We start from the raw sequence: 22,590 nt of genomic DNA, 5'->3' as shown, positions 1-22,590 counted from the left end.
AATTGGACAAAGGGCAAGGCGCCCAGGGTAAATAAAATAAAGACTTATTAAACTAACCCCACCCCTAAAACATTAGGGGTTAGTCTATTTAAAAAAAAAAGTTATATTGTATAATTACACATAATTTAACCCCACCAGGATCAAGCCCTCGCGTCCTGGGACTTAAAGCGGTACTCCGCCCCTAGACATCTTATGCCCTATCCTAAGGGGATAAGATGTCAGTTTGCCGGGGTCCCGCTGCTGGGGACCCCTGGGATCTCGGCTGCGGCACTCCGCTATCATTATTGCACAAAGCACGCTCGCTTCCGGCGTAATGACCAGCGATACAGAGGCCGGAGCATTGTGATGTCACGGCTACGCCCCCTTAATGCAAGTCTATGGGAGGGGGCGTGATGGCCGCCACGCCCCCTCCTATAGACTTGAATTGAGGGGCGGGCCGTTACACCACGGGGGGGGCGGAGTCGTGACGTAACGATGCTCCGGCCCCTGTATTGCCCGTCAGAGTGAGTCTGCTCTGTGCAGTAATGATAGCGGGACCCCGGCGATCTGACATCTTATCCCCTATCCTTTGGATAGGGGATAAGATATCTAGGGGAGGATTACTCCTTTAAGGACCAAGGGCGTACCTGTACACCCTCAGCGTTTCCTTTCACCGCCAATAACCGGGCAGTGAACGCAATGGGATACCTGCTGAAATCGTTCAGCAGCCATCCCGTGCCAACGCCTAGAGAGGGTCTTGAGACCCCCCCATTCCGGGTCATACGGGTCTCCCGTGACCCGGAAAATAAGGGGGTTGGGGCTGTCCAATACATATAGATGCTGGAAGGCCTGAGGGATGACACCACCACCTGTCCACTATAGATGCTGGAAAGCCTGAGGGATGACACTACCACCTGTCCACTATAGATGCTGGAAGGCCAGAGGGATGACACTACCACCTGTCCACTATAGATGCTGGAAGGCCAGAGGGATGACACTACCACCTGTCCACTATAGATGCTGGAAGACCTTAGGGATGACACCACCACCTGTCCACTATAGATGCTGGGAGGCCTGAGGGATGACACCACCACCTGTCCACTATAGATGCTGGAAGGCCTGAGGGGTGACACTACCACCTGTCCACTATAGATGCTGGAAGGCCTGAGGGGTGACACTACCACCTGTCCACTATAGATGCTGGAAGGCCTGAGGGATGACACTACCACCTGTCCACTATAGATGCTGGAAGGCCTGAGGGATGACACCACCACCTGTCCACTATAGATGCTGGAAGGCCTGAGGGATGACACTACCACCTGTCCACTATAGATGCTGGAAGGCCTGAGGGATGACACTACCACCTGTCCACTATAGATGCTGGAAGGCCTGAGGGGTGACACCACCACCTGTCCACTATAGATGCTGGAAGGCCTGAGGGATGACACCACCACCTGTCCACTATAGATGCTGGAAGGCCTGAGGGGTGACACTACCACCTGTCCACTATAGATGCTGGGAGGCCTGAGGGATGACACCACCACCTGTCCACTATAGATGCTGGAAGGCCTGAGGGGTGACAATACCGCCTGTCCACTATAGATGCTGGAAGGCCTGAGGGAAGACACTACCACCTGTCCACTATAGATGCTGGAAAGCCTGAGGGATGACACTACCACCTGTCCACTATAGATGCTGGAAGGCCAGAGGGATGACACTACCACCTGTCCACTATAAATGCTGGAAGGCCTGAGGGATGACACTACCACCTGTCCACTATAGATGCTGGAAGGCCTGAGGGGTGACACTACCACCTGTCCACTATAGATGCTGGGAGGCCTGAGGGATGACACTACCACCTGTCCACTATAGATGCTGGAAGGCCTGAGGGATGACACTACCACCTGTCCACTATAGATGCTGGGAGGCCTGAGGGATGACACTACCACCTGTCCACTATAGATGCTGGAAAGCCTGAGGGATGACACTACCACCTGTCCACTATAGATGCTGGGAGGCCTGAGGGATAACACTACCACCTGTCCACTATAGATGCTGGAAGGCCTGAGGGATGACACTACCACCTGTCCACTATAGATGCTGGAAGGCCAGAGGGATAACCCTACCAACCTGTTCACTATAGATGCTGGAAGGTCTGAGGGATGACACTACCACCTGTCCACTATAGATGCTGGAAGGCCTGAGGGATGACACTACCACCTGTCCACTATAGATGCTGGATGGCCTGTGGGATGACACTACCACCTGTCCACTATAGATGCTGGAAGGCCTGAGGGGTGACACTACCACCTGTCCACTATAGATGCTGGAAAGCCTGAGGGAAGACACCACCACCTGTCCACTATAGATGCTAGAAAGCCTGAGGGATAACCCTACCAACCTGTTCACTATAGATGCTGGAAAGCCTGACTCATTGCCTTACAGTAAAACATGTGGAGGGGGCACGATTTTGCACTCTAATTATACTGTGATGAGAAAGTCACTGAAGTCTGTAGTTTCCATAATACATGATCGCACAAGTATGATACCTTATACATCACTATAGGGAAGTCCTCCAGATTCCCAGGGTTAATCACATTTTACAGTATAAGTTTTACATTTTATTTATTTTTTTTATTTTTTTTTAGTAAAAAGTGATGTTTGCAGACAATATTATAAAAAAGTTATATTTTAGGGGTGGGATAGGAATTATAAAAGTACTTGTGGCTTCTTACCAACCCTGTAAGAGTGTTACAGATCAGCAAAAAAAATTTACAACTGCAGATCCACTTTTCTTTCTTTTTTTTTTTAAACATTTCTGCAATTGTAACAATGTCATTTGGAGTGCGTTTACATGCAGTCACCCTGTGAAGGACGTATCCCATATGAGCATCACCTAATGAGAGGTTAGGCTCCCCAGAAGCCTGGGAAAAACTGAAGCCCCAGTGATCAGAAACAATAAAGACTGGGCTTATGCTTTTCTTTACAGGTATCTGTTGGGATCCCACCGCAAACATGATGTCAACATATACTGAGGTGGAGAGCAGCAGGTGCCCATTATTTTTACAGGGACCCAAAGGGCTTATGCAGCAAATATAATTTTTTTCCCCACTAATATGCCTGCAGCTCAAACTTGAAACTTGCTGTTGCAAAACTACAACTCCCAGCATGCACTGACAAACCATGCATGCCGGTAGTTGTAGTTGCGAAACTTCAAAAGGCGAGCAGTGAAGAGGACTTACCAGCAATCTTCACTGCTGCCGCTGACGATGCAGGCTGCCGCCGGTCCCCTCGCAACCATCTTCCCCCACTCTGACTGGACTTCTGGCAGGCAGAGCAGGGGATCTCAACTTTCACCACCCCCCACGATTTGCCGGTCAGTCCTGACTGGCCAATCGCAGGGGATAGGAGGAGGTGGCACCACTGCTACCTCGCTCCTATCCTTCAGAATGGACAGAGCTGTCTCAGCACAGATCAACCCTATTTTTAGGGTGATCGGGTTTCTGGTGACCCTATCAGCCCGGAAAAGCCGTGATTCGCCAGTCAGAATTGACCGGCGAATCACGGTGATTGCCGACAAGGGGGGGGGGGGGGGGGGGGGACCCCCTACTCAATGTCCTGGGATGGCTGCTGAAAAATATCAGCAGTCATCCCATTCTAATCACCACCCGGCGAGCGGCGGCGACCGGAATTCCGGACAAAAGCATCTTATCCCCCATCCAAAGGATAGGGGATAAGATGTCTGATCATGTGGGGCCCGCTGCTAAGACCCCCCCCCCCCCCCCACGATCTCCCTGCAGCACCCGCATTCTATGAGAGGGCTGCTTCTCCAGTTTCGGAAACCTCACACCACACCCCCTCCATTCATGTCTATGGGAGGGGGCGTGACGGCCCTTTTTACAGTTTCTTGATACACTCTCTTGGTCCTGAGATATGAGGGATTATAGCTAGTCTGACAACTCAGGGAATTAGATGGGCGTGAACTTATTTTAATAATGGGAGTGACTATCATGTGAGGGGCGGGAGTAAAGGCAGACACACCCTTCAATGTACAACATTCACACCCCCTCGCTGCAAAATCCTGTCAATCATCTGATAGCCACTCCCATTTGTCAGATTCCCTAAATGCTGCATACAGCATGCTGGGAGTTGTAGTTTTGCAAAAGCTGGAGGCCCCCTAGTTGGGAAACACTGGGGTATCTCACATAGGGATGATGTGTGATATCAAACCCAATAACCATAATGGAAACCACTCCGAGCATAAGGATGCGCTCACACTGTGGATTCTCCGGCCGCTGAATTCAGCGAGAAGAGATTCCGTCTGGTGGCCGCTGGGTTAAATATTTCGGTGCTAGGGCCGCAGAGCACTGAGCCGTCACCATTGACAGCTATGCAGTGCTCGCAGAATCCACGAAAAGAATGAGTATGTTCTTTCTTTGCAATGAACATTTCAGTGGTGAAATGCCGCTGTGTGAACAGATCTCACGGAGACCCATTCACGGAATACCATAGTGTGAACGTACCCTAAGTGTCGCCATGTTCCTACCTACAGATCACATGATCATCATGGCCTTGACTACATACTCTGCTCTACTATTCCTGACAACAAGGAAGGGATGACTCCGCTCCATCAATAAGAAATAAGTCAGGGTCAGATGTGTCAGGATGAAGCAAACAGCAGGTGATTTCCTGCCGCATAGTGTGAACTGTAAGGTGATCCTTCCCTGCAGTTTACCTGACCCTTCATTATATACCATGAACTATATTCTGTTCTAAACATCATATACCATTTCTGCCACCTGGCGGCCAGCGAAAGGACTGCACGTGACGAACATCCCGCCCTTATAGGGAGAACCGGGGCCGCCCACCACCTGAGCCCGCATCTCCAGCTTATCGTCCACCCGCTGACCCCGGAGGGCTGCTCGGTGCTGAGGAGCTGCAGCTTCCGTCTCAACCGTGACTGTCTCTAAATCGCTCCTCCCCACACAGCGGCTGCTGCAGGGATGTGAGCGAGGAGAGCGGAGCCCGCTCAAAAAAAAAACCGCCGAGACCGTCACGTGATCACAGCTGCGTCTATTGGTTGGAGAGAAAGCGCGCCAAGACCGTGACGAGATCACAGCAGAGGCTTGTCTGTGTGAGGGGGCGTACTCACGTGACCGGAGGGCGGGAAAGCTGCGGCGGGAAGATCTGTCCGTCCTGTAATGGTGGTTACCTCATAGCTGTGGTGAATAGGGAAGTGTGAGGTGCAGTATAGACGTGTCATGTATGTAGATAGCTCAGGTATAATCCTTCATGTTACACTGTTTACACTATTCATTTTGTGCATGTAGGAGTCCAGAAGGAGACCGAAAAGAGTGTCCTCTAGGTCCCTATCAGGTGACATAGGCCACCATTTCAGATTTTTTTGTACAGATAATGATTGTGGTAACAAATGTTGGTACAAGGCATGCAAACTATAAAATATTTAGATAACTCATGGTAAAAAACTTCTATAAGCAGGATAGGGGATACGTTTTAGATCTCAGGAGGTCCGACCACTGGGATAGGGGATATGTTTTTACCATGAGATATCTCCTTTAACCCCTTAAGGACGCAGGGGTTTTCGGTTTTTGCACTTTCGTTTTTCCTCCTTACCTGTTAAAAATCATAACCCTTTCAATTTTCCACCTAAAATCCATATTATGGCTTATTTTTTGCATCACCAATTCTACTTTGCAGTGACATTAGTAATTTTACCCAAAAATCCACAGCGAAACGGAAAAAAATTTGTGCGACAAAATCAAAGAAAAAACACCATTTTGTAAATTTTGGGGGCTTCCGTGTCTACGCAGTGCATATTTCGGTAAAAATGACACCTTATCATTATTCTGTAGGTCCATACGGTTAAAATTATACCCTACGTATATAGGTTTGATTTTGTCGCACTTCTGGAAAAAATCATAACTATATGCAGGAAAATTTATACATTTAAAAATGTCCTCTTCTGACCCCTATAACTTTTTGATTTTTCCACGTACAGGGTGGTATGAGGACTCATTTTTTGCGCCGTTATCTGAACTTTGGATCAGACTTTTTGATTACTTTTTATTCATTTTTTAATGGTATAAAAAGTGACCAAAAATATTCGTTTTTTGGACTTTGGAATTTTTTTACGTGTACGCCATTGACCTTGCAATTTAACTATATATTTTTATAGTTCGGACATTTTATTTTTTTTTTTTATGGGAAAATGGGGGTGATTCAAATTTTTATTAGGGAATGGGTTAAATGACCTTTATTAACACTTTTTTTTTTTTTTACTTTTTTTTTTTTTTGCAGTGTTATAGGTCCCATAGGGACCTATAACACTGCACAAACTGATCTCCTATGCTGATCACTGGCGTGTATTAACATGCTTGTGATCAGTGTTATCGGCGCTTGACTGCTCCTGCTTGGATCTCAGGCACGGAGCAGTCATTCGTCGATCGGACACCGAGGAGGCAGGTAAGGGCCCTCCTGTGTCCTGTAAGCTGTTCGGGACGCCGCGATTTCACTGCGGCGGTCCCGAACAGCCCGACTGAGCAGCCGGGTAACTTTCACTTCAGACGCGGCGGTCAGCTTTGATCGGCGCGTCTGAAGAGTTAATACAGGGCATCACCGCGATTGGTGATGTCCTGTATTAGCCCTGGGTTCCGGCCGTTGATAGCTGCCGGGACCGACCTGATATGACGCGGGGACACCGCAACATATCGCGGGAGCCGGCGGAGGACGTAAATATACGTCCTTCATCATTAAAGAGGTACTCCGCTGCTCAGTGTTTGGAACAAACTTCCAAACGCTGGAGCCGGCGCCGGGAGCTCTTGACATCATAGCCCTGCCCCTCATGACATCACACCACGCCCCCTCCCATAAACTTGCATTGAGGGGGCGGGGTGTGACATCATGAGGGGTGGAGCTATGACATAACAAGCTCCCGGCTCCGGTGTTCGAAACAGTTTGTACTCCATTAAGGACCAGGCCAATTTTAATTTTGTGTTTTCGTTTTTTCCTCTTCGCCTTCCAAAAATCATAACTCTTTTTTATATTTTCATCCACAGACCCATATGAGGCTTGTTTTTTACTTGACCAATTGTCTTTTGTAATGACATCACTCATTTTACCATAAAATCAAACGGAAAAGCCAAAACAATTTTTGTGTCAGGAAATTGGAACCCTACCCCCCCCCCCCCCCTAAATTTAGCACGTTTTGGAGGGTTTCGTTTTCATGCTGTACACGTTATGGTACAAAAGGCATGTGTTCTTTATTCTGTGGGTTAATACGATTAAAATGATACCCATGATTACATACTTTTCTATTATTGTACTGCTTTTAAAAGAAACTCCAAACTTTTTTTCACAAAATAAGTATGCTTAACATTGCCCCATTTTGACCACCTGTAAGTTTCTCTTTTTTCCGTATATGGGGTTGTGTGCGGGCTGTTTTTTTGCACAGTGATCTGTAGTTTTTTTTTTTTGGTACTTTTGCTTATATATGTGACTATTTGATCACATTTTTTTTAAAACCCCTTAACCTGTTGGGGACCAAGGGTGTACCTGTAAGCCCTGAGTCCGCTCCCATTCTTTAACGAGTCGGGTAGCACTGATCACGGTGCCGTACGCTATTAACCCTTTAGACGCGGAATTCAAAGTTGCGTCTAAAGTGAAAGTTAAATGTTGCCGGTTAGCTCAGGGGGCTGTTCGGGATAGCCGTGGGGTAATTGCCGCTTCCCAAACAGCTATATGACAGCAGGAGTGTACCTACCTTGCTCCTCACGGTACGATCGCCAAATAACTGCTCAGTGCCTGAGATCCAGGCATGAGCAGTCAAGCGGCAGAATCATTGATCAATGGTTTCCTTGTGATAGAAACCATTGATCAATGTAAAAGATCTGTGTGTGCAGTGTTATAGCCCCCTATGGGATAACAATGATCGGTGTAAAAGATCAGTGTGTGCAGTGTTATAGTCTCCCATGGGATAACAATGATCAGTTTAAGAGATCAGTGTGTTCAGTGTTATAGTCTCTTTTGGGATAACACTGATCAGTGTAAAAGATCAGTGTGTGCAGTGTTATAGCCTCCTATGGGGGCTATAACATTGCCACAAAAAAAAAAGTGGAAAAAAGAAGTGAATCATTTAACCCCTTCCCTAATAAAAGTTTGTCACCCCCCTTTTCCCATTTAAAAAAAACTGTCTAAATAAAAATATGTGGTATTGCCGCGTGAGGAAATGTCCAAATTATAAAAAATATATAATAAATTAGGTATGGAGCAATCATTTGGCGATCGGACAACGAGGAGGCAGGTAGGGACCCTCCTCGTGTCCGTACAGCTGATCAGGACACCGTGGTTTTACTGCGGTGATCCCGATCCGCCCGACTGAGCCTCCGGGAATGCCTGTGTCACTGTGTCTGAAGGGTTAATACCGTTCATCACTGCGATTGGTGATGTCCGATATTAGCCACGGGTCCCGGCTGTTGATAGCTGCCGCGACCAAACCGATATGCGGGTCACCGTGTGACCCCGCATTATATCGCGGGAGCCGGCGCAAAATGTTAATATAAACGTCCTGCGTCGTTAAGGGGTTAATATGATGTGACCCAAACACAGCAATTTTGTTTTTTTCTTTTAGACAGTTTTTGTTTCACAGAAGGGTTGCATAGCTTCTCAATGGGAGTCAGAAGAGAGTTTGAAATGGTCAGAAACCCATTGGGTTACCGCTCTGTGTGTGATAAGCCCAAAGAGTCAACTACACAGAGTCAACAGAATGGGCAGATTTCTAACGTTAGTCTAGAGGCCAAGTCAATGCAATGACCCCGAACAACCACCTTGTGGGCTTCCCAATAGATAGTGATAGAAGAGACAGAATGAGCATTACACTTACGTTTTATTTTCTTACATACATATTTAAAATATACAAATAATGAACATCCCTTGTAGTGAACCATATTTCAGTACTGTATGACACAACCCATTCCATATAACTGCAGCTCCAAGACACTGACCCTAAGAGCTGACACTCTAAGCAGAATCACAGGCAGTGTCCATTAAACTTTATCATCCTTCAGGGCTCCCTGTAATCGGAGGGTTACCAGGCATTGGTCCTTGTCTTCTTTTCCTCAGGATTCCACATAATCTAAGAGCTCAGTGATCAATGAAGAGGGTTGCATTGACAATCCAACACAATGGGCAGCAAATTGAACACATTTTATAAGTGGTCAGAAACTTGTAAATAACTCATGAAAGAATAAAGTTACGTTAAAACCAAGCACATCATTGTTTTTCTTGTGAAATTCCCAATAAGTTTGATGTGTCACATGACCCTCTTCCTATTGAAAAAACAAAAGTTGGATTCAAAATGGCCGCCATGGTCACCACCCATCTTGAAAAGTTTCCCCCCTCACATATACTAATGTGCCACAAACAGGAAGTTAATATCACCAACCATTCCCATTTTATTAAGGTGTACCCATAGAAATGGCCCACCCTGTATATTGCTTGTGCTGTATAATTATATATTGTGCATTTCCTATCCATCTTTGATACATACAGTATGTATATACTCTGGCATCGTCTTATGCCAGTGAATCTATACTTGTTGGTGTATATTGATCGAGTTATCACTTGCTGTATGACAGATGCCATTGTTTGTTTCCCCTGATGCGGCTCAAATTCATTGTAGAGCTATCTTTACATACCATTTTGTTTCAGCCTTTTTTCTGTTCCATTTCTATGGTCATTTTTTCTGCTTTTGGTCTATTGTTTACAATCTGCTTATGGCTCAAAGTGGGGCTTACAAAAACCGTGTGTGAACATAGCCTTAGCATTAGACAAAAGACTTCTCACAAAGTTTCCTCAAACCTTGTCCATGGCCGGTGTCTGGTATTGAGGTGAATACTGCAGAGCTGCTGTTGTCTATCCCTGGACATTCCCTCCTGTGTAATGCTTTAGGTGTCTACTGGTGATAAATCTTATTCCCGGGGGTGTAAGGCTGGGTTCACACCACGTTTTCTTAAATACGGTTCCCGTATACGGTTTGGAGGAGGTGGGCGGGGCTTAATCGCGGCGTCCGCACTCAGCCGTATTCGGGAACCGTATTTAATACAAGTCTATGAGCCGACCGGAGTGAACCGCAGCCTCCGGTCGGCTTCGTTTACGGCCGTATGCGGTTTCCCGACCGCAGGCAAAAACGTGGTCGACCACGTTTTTGCCTGCGGTCGGGAATCCGCATACGGCCGAAAACGAAGCCGACAGGAGTCTGCGGTTCACTCCGGTCGGCTCATAGACTTGTATTAAATACGGTTCCCGAATACGGCTGAGTGCGGGCGCCACGATTAAGCTCCGCCCCCCTCCTCCAAGCCGTATACGGGAACCGTATTTAAGAAAACGTGGTGTGAACCCAGCCTTAGTTGGATTCATACTACAGAGATTCCAAATACAGAAGCTCCAAAAATTTGTGCTAAGTCCTTTTTTATTAGAATCTGCCCCTAGAACCATCACTTTATAAGGAGATTATAACTCTTCAGAGACAATATACGGTGGAGACTTTACAATCTTTCTCTTGACTACTGAGGACTGTGCGATATCCATAGATATTATTATATTTAGGGAATATATATTGTCTGCTGGATGTAAATCTCGGAGCACTTACTGGCCATGTCTGGAGAATCCCTCACAGCCGGGTTGTAGTATTTTCTTCAGGAAATGTCATGACTTGTCTGGAGAATTCCTTATTTATAGAATGCAGCCGTCTTCTGACAGGGTTGTAGTATTTTTTTTCTTCAGAAATGAGGAAATGTCATGACAAGTGACTATTGGCTTTAAAGTGGCGGGAACACTGATTAACCTTGGGCTGCTTGTGTTCCTAGTTTGTAGCTTCGTTTTCACGCTCATAGCAGGACAATGTGACATTTATTAACCATAATATTGAATGCTGGAACATATTGTAAATGGGAGTCCTGCTCAGCCCCCCCCCCCTCACCCTCTGTTTCTGCCCTAGTGGAATTCTTAAATATCCACTTCATTAAAGGAGATATATCATGCAGAAAACCTCTATCCAAATGGTAGGGTATAAGTTTTAGATCTGGGGGGTCTGACTGTTGGGACCCCCCAGCCGTCTTCTGTACTCTCCCTGGGAATGGGGCGTGTGATCCCCACACAAAGCGGCGGCCCACACACCCCTTCCATGTATCTCTATGGGAGAACTGGAGATAGCCAAAGGTCCTGCAGGATTCCTACCGGTGTGTGGCAGCTTGTATTCCGCATGAATGCCCTACCTACATGTACTAAGAAAAGACTGACTCCCATTTCAGGGAAAGTTTGCACTATGTTACTGAGTAACGACAAACTCTTCATCTGCAAACACATTAAAATGTGAAAGCCGTCACTCGGGTGTGGAAATTTAAAAAAAAACTACTTGTCCAAGGGACTAAAGTGGAACACAATCTACTTGTCCCTCAAGAAAATCTACTTGTCCTGGTTGATGAAATAATTTCAACCAAAATAGTCTGATCCCCCCCCCCCCCCACTAGACCACCAGGGATGGATATAAGATCCTTTAGACAGTGATCTAATGGTTTAATAGGTGATCGCAGCATGCCAGGTTATTAGCGGCCGGAGAGCTGTAGCTCCTTTTACACCTGAGCCAAGCCCAGAAAAGTCTAGATGTTACTTTTTGATCACCTTATAAAAAATTTCTCATATGAAGTGACCAAAAATTAGCAATTCTGGACTATTTTTACATTTACACCGTTCGGTTTAATTAACATTATATTTTAATAGTCTGGACATTTCCACATGTAGCGATACCATATATGTTTATTTTTGTACATTATTTTTATTTAAAGAAAATAGGAAACTTTTATTAGGAAAGGGGCTTATTCACATATATACGCACCTTTTAAAATATTTTAATCACTATTTTTCAGTCTCAATAGGGACTTATGTGTTACTAGGGGGGGGGGGGGGGAGGTTCTGCTTCTCCAGTTTATATGGTGCATTTTGTGTCAGAAAATACTGGAAGTTGCATTTAGTTAGTAGATAACTACAACTCCCAGCATGCCCTGATACAGCCTATGGTTCTGTGGGTGTTGCAGCATGTTGCACTGTATAGTACAGTTAAGGTTATTGTGGGACATGCTGGGAGTTGTAGTTTTGGTTTGTGTCAGCTGCAGAGCCAGAGGTTGTGTCAAGGAATACTGGGAATTGCAGTTAGTAACTACAACACCCAGCATGCCCTGATGCAGCCTATGGCTCTGCAGCTGACCCGAACCAAAACTACAACTCCCAGCATGTTGCACTTTATAGTTCTACAGTTTAGGTTCTGGTCCAACATGCTGGGAGTTGTAGTTTTGGTTTGGGCGTGTTTGTCTGCATCCGTGGGGCTCTTGGTCGTCGGGTGAGTATGAAGGGGGCAGGATTCTGGGGGTGCAATTTAGTGCGGGTGCAACTAAAAATAAATAAAATTAGATGGCACAACTGCCCTAATGCCCGACGTAACAGTCCGCTCCTATACAAAACATTCATACACATATCATACATGCACCAGCCACTGCCCCCATATCATACATACACACCCCCCGCCACTGCCCCCCCACATCATACATTACATACACACATACACTCACACCCTACATATACACCATACATATGCACACATCATACATTACATACACACATCACACATACATCATACACACATACACTCACACCATACATATACACCATACATATGCACACATCATACATACACCTGCCGCTGCCCCCATATCATACATACACACACCCCCACCACTGCCCCCCCCCCCACATCATACATTACATACACACATACACTCACACCCTACATATACACCATACATATGCACACATCATACATTACATACACACATCACACATACATCATACACACATACACTCACACCCTACATATACACCATACATATGCACACATCATACATACACCTGCCGCTGCCCACCCCACATCATACATCACATACACATCACACTTAGACATCATACACACATCATACATTACATACACATCACACATAGACATCATACACACATACACACATACACTCACACCATACATATCCACCAGTGTTTCCCAACCAGGGTTCCTCCAGCTGTTGCAAAACTACAACTCCCAGCATGCCCAGGGCATGCTGGGAGTTGTAGTTTTGCAACAGCTGGAGGCACCCTGGTTGGGAAACACTGTATGATGTGTGCATATGTATGGTGTATATCAAACACCTGCCGCTGCCCCCCCCATCATACATTACATACACATCACACATACACTCACACCCTACATATACAACCACCCTTCCTGCCGCCGCCTGTATTCTCTGTCTCCTCACCTGAGCCGCCATGAGTGGACATCAGAGCTGTAGTCCCGGCCGGTGTGAGGTGAGATTTCCGTCCTCCCCCTCACCCCTCCCCCTGCTCTGTGTTTTCCCCGTGCAAACAAGCAACCGCCCCGTGGTGGATTAGGTCCTGTCTAGACAGAGCCAGGGAGGGGGAGGGATGGAGCTGTGCACGGAGCTGTCTCCGTCCTTTCTCTCACCCTGCTGTGTCTTCTGAGCTCCGTCCATCCTCCGGGAGGGGAGATAAGGGGGCTCTGCAGTCAGCTGGAGGCCGCCGCCCCCTCCATACACTCTGAGCGCCGGTGTGAGGTGTAGACTTCCATTGGCTCCTGCGCCTCACACCGACATTAAAGAAAAATAAGGGGGAAGTCTGTCTGTCCCTGCTCGCCCGATACAGGGCTAAATCTATAAACAATTCACCTGCCCGGCACCCAAAACTACTTGTCCCGGGCGTCGGGCTATAGGATTTCCACATCCCTGCGTCACTTCATTATTTGGTTACTCTGGCTTCCGTCCGGGGTAAGTACGGCCATGTCACCCGGCTTCCATTGAGCGCCAGAGGTCTCTACTTTTTGTGGTCTGCTTTGGCGTGGCCTCCTTCCCGAGCCATACTTGCAGACTGCTATGGAGGATTGTGAGCCGGCATTCTGTCATTTCTTCATCTTTCTTTGTCCAACAACTATTCGGAGTGCGATTAATTGATAACGTAAATCGTCGAAAATGATTTTCATAATCGCCTTTTTTTATCAATATTATCGAATAATCATTGCAGCCATAATCTCATTGAAAATTAGATTTTGCATTAGATAAGAAGAGTATCAATGTATGGTGTCCTAACTGCATTTGTATGTTGCTGCTAAATAAGGGTGCATTCACACCATGTTTATCAATCCGTCTGCCAGATCCGGGGGGGGGGAATTTGAAAACCAGCTGCTGCTGTATCCCCGCCGGACTTGTGCCAAATCTCATTTATTTCAATGCGCCGTACGAAGTCAGATAGTTACGCTATCCGACTCCGGTAAACGCATTTAAATGAATGGGATATGGCAGCGGACAGTTTTGAAATTTCCCAGCTGGATCACTAAAATGTGGTGTGAATGCACCATTACTCAACAAAACGTTCTTGAAAGTGAGAGGAGCAGAAATAACCTGTTTTCATCTCTTGGATAAAATGTGTACTTTGAGCCATGTATGTGAGGGCCACTGGGATCATCCAGAATCATACCGTACTTGGGGTTGAGATAGAGAACTCTCCCACTGGATTCTGATACACACAAATAAGAACTTGCTGTGTACTACTTCTCTTATAGAGAGGTACAGATGCCTGAGTGACTAAGCATGTAATAGTCTCTCCTGTCTAAAAGAAAAACATTCGCTGCTACAAATAGCAGACTGGTGCTAGGCTTTCATTTCTTCAAGTGGTTCAAGGTAGTGCTGGGCAGTGTACTGGTTCATACCGAATACCGGTGTGAATTTGACATATAATGTCCAGGTACTGTTGGGTTTTAATCAGACCGTCCTTCATATTGACGCAGGGGAGGCTGCAGTATTACCTGGCAGGGAATGCTTTGGATTTACTCGCACCCCTCGTTTTTTTGGAAACTGTTGCGTTCTGCAAATGGATTATTTTTATTTTGGTGTGTGTGTGTTTTTTTTTTTTTAACGATATTAATTTTTCACATACCGCAATACCGGTGATGTCATATCGAGGCGCTGGCACGTTCGGCTGCGTAATGACACAAGGGAGATGCACGTTCGGCTGCGTAATGACGCAAGGGAGATGCAGCATGATACCCGCTGGGGACAGTGTGCATGCGCCGTGTGCGAGCGACGGACCAGAAGCCAAGCACACACAGAGCATACTAGTGCACTCGGGGTTCGGGACAATACCTACATATAGAGCACTGGTGACCTTTATGTATGAGCTGTACGATTAAATACTTTGAAACCGCCATAATTTAGAAAAATACTGTGATATACATTTTTGGTCATATCACCCAGCACTAGTTCAAGGGTTTTATAATTTATTTTTTTGTTTTTTTGCATCACTGCATTTATTCGGAGTCCTATTTAAGTGCAACAAGTGAAAAATCAGTGACCTAGCTCGTCTGTCTCCTCACTCACACTACTAATAAACAGAAGACCACTGCTGTGGACCATAGGCGATGAGAGGCTTTGTGAGAGGTTAGTCTTAAACAATACAGAGATCATATGGGGATTAGGAGAAGTTAGAGATAAATCACAGATAGACCATAGTTGTAACAAGAAGGTTATGGTTCTTAGGGGTTTATCCAAAGGATGGGGTAGTGGAGCTATGTTGTCATACCACAAATAACCTGTGAACTAGGGATCGACCGATATCGGTTTTTTAGGGCCGATACCGATAATCGGTGCAGGTTAGGGCCGATAGCCGATAACTTATACCGATATTTCGGTATAAGTTATCGGCTATTTAACCCCCTGCGACACCGCTGCAGATCATTGATTTAAAGCGGGCGCTTTAAATCAATGATCTGCAGTGGCTTTTGCGGGGCCATAGGCCGCCGCCGCCACCACCCGCTTCTCTCCCCTACCTGCCAGGGTGCTCCGGGCCATCCATCCATTGTTCCTGTAGTGTCCGGGGGCGTTCCGGGTGGAGGGTGGTCCGGTCCGGGCTGTCCTTCTTCTCCGGCGGGCCTCTTCTCCACTCCGGGCAGGCTCCGGCCTAGTACGCTGCATAGACGTCGCTGCGCAGTGACGCCCGTGCGCAGCGACGCACCTGACGTCACGGCGTAGCGGCGTCTATGCAGCATACTAGGCCGGAGCCTGCCCGGAGTGGAGAAGAGGCCCGCCGGAGAAGGACAGCCCGGACCGGACCGGACCACCCTCCACCCGGAACGCCCCCGGACACTACATGAAGGAAGGATGGCCTGGACCACCCCCATTACGGGTAAGTTTAATTTTTTTATTCACTCGGAGGGTGGGGGATGGGCCCGACCGGTATAGTGGTATGGGAAAAAATCCATACCGGTATACCGCCTAGCATCACGGTGGGGGGTGCGACGCGGTGCGGTGGGTCGGAGGTGCGGTGCGGCGGGTCGAGGGGGTGGCGGTCGCGGTGCGGCGGGGGCGGGGCATTATCGGCTTATCGGCAAGATAATTGCCGATACCGATAATGCCCAAAATCGTGATTATCGGCCGATAATATCGGCCATACCGATAATCGGTCGATCCCTACTGTGAACCAGGCATTGTGCTGTTTTTGGAAGAAATTAGCTCTGTTTTTCTATTCCTGGATAACCACTTTAAAGGGGTTATCCACCATAAGGTGATTTTAGTACTTACATGTCAGACAGTAATGGACATGCTTAGGAAGGATCTGCGCTTGTCTTGGGGCTAAATAGCTATGTTGTGACATTACCATAACACTGTGGCTATACTTTTGTGAACTGGCTATTTCCTGATGGTGTTTCCTCACTTTAACTACAAATCCCATCATTCCTTGTTTGTAAGTGTGAGGGCACAAATGAGCTGCGTTCCATGGAAAAGACCAGTGTTTTATGACAAGGGTGCCTTCAGCTGTTGCAAAAAATACAATCCTTACAGAATAATCTCCCTTTCACCCAGCGGTCATTTTGTATGGGGGAAAAAAATAAACATCAAGGCAAAAGTCACATAAGAATTGATTACATTAATGTGGTCTAAGGTGATACAAGGTGCTCAACCCCAAGTGCAGTTGTGCACCTACGTTGGAGTGGAGGACCTGTACCTATGGATCACAATGTGGTTTCACTACTGTGGTAGATGTAAACAATGATATTAGCTAACCCTCAAAACTGATGTAAAATTGAGACATTAGCCAGTATATCCTTGTATGAAGGACATACCTGAGCCCGCACACCACGCCAAGGTTTCTCAAATGGCGCGGGACCTAATACTAAACCTACCTGGCCAGATAAATAAAACCAGGAACCAAATTACGGCAGCCATAGGTCCGACTTGCAGATTGCTCCCCAGTTACCTCCAGTGTGGACTAGGCACACATACAATGGGAGGGAGGAGACAAAGCTACAAGCCCCACCCTGGTTGGTTCATTGATAGCCGGCCTCAGAGGTGAAACCCTAATGCTACCCAGTAAGATAAGTCTGCATTAGTATAAGCCTTAAGCAAAGACATATCGGTTTATATCTGCATGAACATGGTTATAGCAGGAAAACTCAACCCCAAGTGCAGTTGTGCCCCTTCGCTGGGGTGGAGGTCACATAAGAATGGCAAGACAACTATTGCACACAGATACAGACTATATTATAAACTACGCTAAATTTACAGCCCCTATAGCATAGTCAAATAAAAACAATGTCTGGAATACCCCTCTAAATGGGTCGACTAATAATAAAGCTGGTCTGGTACCATAATCCCCCCCCCCCCCCCCTTCCTGGACCTTCGTAGCAAGTATAACTGATTTGGCTATCCTATGGCAATTGTATTTCCATATAATGTGTCCTAGAAGCAAATGTTGATTTTAAATTCTTGGGCCCTTGCCAGAGAATTCTTCTTTAATCTAGAGGCCAAGTCAATGCAACCAAGAGGGAGACATAGAAGAGACGGTATTATGTTTACATTTTTATTTTCTTACATATTTAAAATGAACAAATAGTGAACCATATTTCAGTACTGTGTGACACAACCCATTCCATATAACTGCAGCTTCAAGACACTGACCCTAAGAGCTGACACTCTAAGCAGAATCACGGGCAGTGTCCATTACACTTTATTTTCCTTCCAGGCTCCTGATGAGCGGAGCGTTGTGTTCTCTCAGAGATCGCAGGATTTGGTCCTTGTCGTCATTTCCCCAGAATCTAGCAAAACTGAAGAGCTCTCTCATCTGGTCCTGGGAGGTCGCCATACTGCGCACTCTGTCATATTGTTCATGTGTCAGCAGCCTCCACTGCAAAAGATCATCTAACAACTGAGCCACCAGGACCACCCGCTGTATCAATGCTGCACGATGTCTATCCACAAAATGCTCCACATCTGTAATGAGAAAAATATGTGCAGTCATATGTCCTCCCTTCTGCCCCCCCCCCCCATGTGTCAGTAACTTTCTGAACATCATGTCAGATGCTATATACTCTTTATAAAGGTAATAGTAAAGTAGATGCATGTAAGTTAAAGGGGTATTCCAGGCAAAACCTTAAAAAAAAAAAAAAAAAATATATATATATATATATATATATATATATATATATATATATATATATATAATATATATCTCAACTGGCTCCGGAAAGTTAAACAGATTTGTAAATTACTTCTATTAAAAAATTTTAATCCTTCCAATAGTTATTAGCTTCTGAAGTTTTCTGTCTAACTGCTCAATGATGATGTCACGTCCCGGGAGCTGTGCATGATGGGAGAATATCCCCATAGGAACAGCTCCCGGGACATGAGTCATCAGAGAGCAGTTAGACAGAAAACAACAACTCAACTTCAGAAGCTAGTAACTATTGGTAGGATTAAGATTTTTTAATTAGAAGTAATTTACAAATCTGTTTAACTTTCCGGAGCCAGTTGATATATATAAAAAAAAGTTTTGGCCTGGAATACCCCTTTAACTGGTCTTCTCATCTGTTTTTCATCTCTGCTCCCTTTGGGCGCAGTTATGGATATGATCTCATCGTTTCTATAGGAGTCTCCACTTTCTATCATACCGAGGCTTCATCTTCTTCCCCCTCTCCTCATGCCTTACATTTATTTTGGAACACAAGTTCCTCTTTTAACAACGAATACAATAAAATATATAAATGATGGAAGCTCTATCCTATAAAGACTCCTCTCTATTTGATATTTGTGATTACTTTTTTTTTTACCCAGTTTAGAGGTATTTACCTTATTCAGCGTAATATGTTATATTTTCTGCATTACAATACACAGTTGTTTCTTCTGCTTTTTCATTATTTTGTCTCTAGCATCCTCCTTGATGGATCTCTGTCTCTCAGTACGTACTCTGCACGCACTTCGAGGCAGACTATTACAGTCCCGACTATCCTCTCATTAGGCCCTGTCCGGTCTTCTCCTGATTCAGCTATATCAATCAGGGCTATCATTGGAAGTATCAGGTGGACCGACAGGAGATGCCGGGGATGATCATAGCGCTTAACGCTTTCCTCTATTGGTCTTTATGTTGCGCTTCACCTCCAAATGATGGTTTGACAGGTGATGTCAGCGGTGATCCCACTATATTCCCATATTTTAATACGTTCTGTACCAGAAAAACTAGAATGGAGGAAGAATCAAGCTAGGTCCACACATAGGGATAGGCTGTGTTTAACCCCCGCAGTGGTCTTCAACCTGCGGACCTCCAGATACTGCAAAACTACAACTCCCAGCATGCCCGGACAGCCGTTGGCTGTCCGGGCATGCTGGGAGTTGTAGTTTTGCAACATATGGAGGTCCGCAGGTTGAAGATCACTGCCCTAGAGGATACTCAACATACATGTATGTCACTGCACACACTTAAAGGGGTATTCCAGGCAAAACCTTTTTATATATATATATATATATATATATATATATATATATATATATATATATCTAATCTATCTAATCTAGATTAGAGAGAGACAGGGTGCCATCTCATCTCTCTAATCTCATCTCATCTCATCTAATCATCTATCTGCTCCGGAAAGTTAAACAGATTTGTAAATGACTTCTATTAAAAAATCTTAATCCTTCCAATAGTTATTAGCTTCTGAAGTTTTCTGTCTAACTGCTCAATGATGATGTCACGTCCCGGGAGCTGCACAGCTCCCGGGACGTAAGTCATCAGAGAACAGTTAGACAGAAAACAACAACTCAACTTCAGAAGCTAATAATTATTGGAAGGATTAAGATTTTTTAATAGAAGTAATTTACAAATCTGTTTAATTTTCCGGAGCCAGTTGATATATAAAAAAAAAAGTTTTGGCCTGGAATACCCCTTCACCATGTACGTAGCGGGATTCTGCAATCACCGCCTCACTACTGATCACGGCATCTGAAGTTTATGCTGGGCTCATGGGTGCGCATTGAACCACTTGCAGCATGAATGTGTGGGTCCGATGGGTGAAGATGGCTGCCAAAGGTCACCCTACTATCTCATGGCCAGCTGCTGCAGTCTTCTCATCTGGTCAGTCTAGGCAGACTAGAGAAGTAGATCACAGATAACACTCATCAGTGCTATGCCTATGCATAGCACTGAACAGTATTAGTAAGTTAAATATTGTAATTAGAGATGAGCGAACTTACAGTAAATTCGATTCGTCACAAACTTCTCGGCTCGGCAGTTGATGACTTATCCTGCGTAAATTAGTTCAGCCTTCAGGTGCTCCGGTGGGCTGGAAAAGGTGGATACAGTCCTAAGAAAGAGTCTCTTAGGACTGTATCCAGACTGCTCCCTGTCTGTCTTCAGGTTGGGTGTGGTATTACATCTTGGCTCCATTCACTTCAGTGGAACTGAGATGCAGAAGCACACACAACCTGGAGACAGACAGGGTGCAGTTTTTGAAAGAAAAAAGCTCTCTTTTTTGATTCCTGGATAATCTCTTTAATATACCGTGTGAATGATCCCCTGCGGTAAAAGACATAGATGTAAGAAAATAACAGAATTGTGATTTTTGGTTATATTATACAAAAAAGTGACCAAAAAGTATAAATGAATACACACAAAAGTGGTACCATTAAAAACTACAGATCATGGTCCAAAATAATGAGCCCCATACAGCCCTGTATATCGAAAAAATGTAAAGTTTTTTTAGGGGATCAGCAGAGGACAATTTACAACATACTTTATTAACAAAATAAATTTGACTTTTTAAAGTGCAACTGTCATCATATTTTGACCCCCAAGACCACTAGAATGGTGTTCTAAATGATTATAAGGTGACTGCAGCCATACATTTATTGCTGTTTGTTCTTCTTTTCTTACTAATAAAAACCTTTTATCCAAAAGTCGGCACCCCGCTGTCATCACTGCACGGAGCAAACTCTCTCTGAGCGTATTGATGGGCGATACAGGGGGTGGAGCATCGCAACGTCACGGCTCAGCCCCCTCGTGACATCACAGCCCGCTCCCTTAATGCTGCCACGCCCCCTCCCATAGACTTGCATTGAGGGGGCGGGGCTATGACGTCACGAGCTCCCGTGCTGGCTCCAGCGTTCAGAACAGTTTGTTCCAAACCCTGAGCAGCGGAGTACAACTTAAAGGTTTGAAAGTTGAGCTGTGATTAGTTGTTATGGGAAAAACCAAACCATTAGGGTGTCAGGCTATATATATATATGTGACTGGTTCAGACACTTCCGCATGTGGTGATATTGAATATGTTTATATATGGAATTTAAATGTTTTTTTTTATTAGGAAAGGGTTTTCTTCACTTATTTAAAACTTTTTTTTTTTTTACTTTTTTGCATAGCTATAGCATTGATCAGTGTTACCTGCAGTCTACTTCTCTCGTCTGCCAGAAGTGAAACCAGAGAAGAGCACAGCAGATAGCAGGTGAACAGAGCTCCGGCAGCCATCTTAACTTATCGAACCCCTGTGATTGCACCTCGAGTGGTCTGATGAGTCCCCCTGAGCTCTGTAGATACTTCAGGTGCCGTGAATCAATATTGTAAATTTTTTTTTAAATTTTTTTTTGCTTTTTGGTCTCTTTTCTTCTAATCTGCCTACAGCTTAGACAGAAGGCTTTGAATAGAATTTGCACTGGTCTTGTCCAAAGCCAATGTGTGGTATTCAGGTGAATGCTGCAGAGCTGCTGTTGTCTTTCCCTGGACATTCCCTTCTGTGTTTTGTGTAATGCTTTCGGTGTCTTCTAATTCCATTTAGATCCAGTCTTTTGGCGATAAATCTTATTGTCTACAAGCACTTACCAGCCATGTCTGGAGAAATCCTCACTCGTAGAGTAGAGTGCAGCCGTCTTATCCCGAGGTGTAGTATTATTCTCTGCAGAAATCAGGAAATGTCATGAGTTCGAAAGTGAAAGTAAATATGAGCTCTGAAAGTGGCGGGAACATGTATTAACCCTCGCACGGCTTGTGTTCTTAATTTGCAGCTTCGTTCTTACGCTCATAGCAGGACATTTATTTTCCATAATATTGAATGTGGGAACATACAGCAAATGGGAGACCCGGTCAGACACCCCCTCACCCTCTGTGTATACTGCCTGTCCTGGTGCAATTCATAAATAATCAGTAATTGCTTCATTAGATTGG

The 22,590-nt window shown here is 45.4% G+C and overlaps 3 protein-coding genes across 14 annotated transcripts in view; 1 reads left to right on the top strand and 2 right to left on the bottom strand.

Annotated features, from left to right (window-relative positions):
• LOC130285437 (NACHT, LRR and PYD domains-containing protein 1b allele 3-like) overlaps positions 1–4,944 on the bottom strand; it is an 80,239-nt gene extending 75,295 nt beyond the window's left edge. For 2 of the 3 annotated variants that reach the window (XM_056536826.1, XM_056536832.1), the window contains exon 1: positions 4,767–4,944. The gene's annotated coding sequence lies outside the window, so the exon portion shown is untranslated. The remainder of the gene's footprint in view (positions 1–4,766) is intronic. The other variant, XM_056536831.1, reaches the window with a different exon arrangement.
• A 178-nt stretch (positions 4,945–5,122) lies between these two features.
• The window catches only part of TRIM72 (tripartite motif containing 72), a 103,438-nt gene continuing 85,970 nt past the window's right edge, over positions 5,123–22,590 (top strand). For 2 of the 10 annotated variants that reach the window (XM_056536812.1, XM_056536818.1), the window contains exon 1: positions 5,123–5,222. Coding sequence is in view for 2 of the 10 variants with exons in the window: in XM_056536811.1 (XP_056392786.1) it covers positions 5,181–5,183 (3 nt within the window). In the remaining 8 variants the exon portion in view is untranslated. Of the gene's footprint in view, positions 5,243–5,336; positions 5,356–21,791; positions 21,875–22,590 lie in introns of those variants that run through there. The other 8 variants (XM_056536813.1, XM_056536817.1, XM_056536814.1 and 5 more) reach the window with 8 other exon arrangements.
• On the bottom strand, positions 18,000–22,326 carry LOC130285444 (apoptosis-associated speck-like protein containing a CARD). The gene is made up of 2 exons (XM_056536841.1): positions 22,249–22,326; positions 18,000–18,374 (listed from the first exon to the last, which is right to left on the bottom strand). The coding sequence occupies exons 1-2, from the start codon at positions 22,253–22,255 to the stop codon at positions 18,112–18,114; spliced, it is 270 nt and encodes an 89-aa protein (XP_056392816.1). The 5' UTR covers positions 22,256–22,326; the 3' UTR covers positions 18,000–18,111.

The sequence above is a fragment of the Hyla sarda genome, chromosome 8, assembly GCF_029499605.1.
Source record: "Hyla sarda isolate aHylSar1 chromosome 8, aHylSar1.hap1, whole genome shotgun sequence".
NCBI lineage: Eukaryota > Metazoa > Chordata > Amphibia > Anura > Hylidae > Hyla > Hyla sarda.
This window is presented reverse-complemented; position numbering and strand designations above follow the sequence as displayed.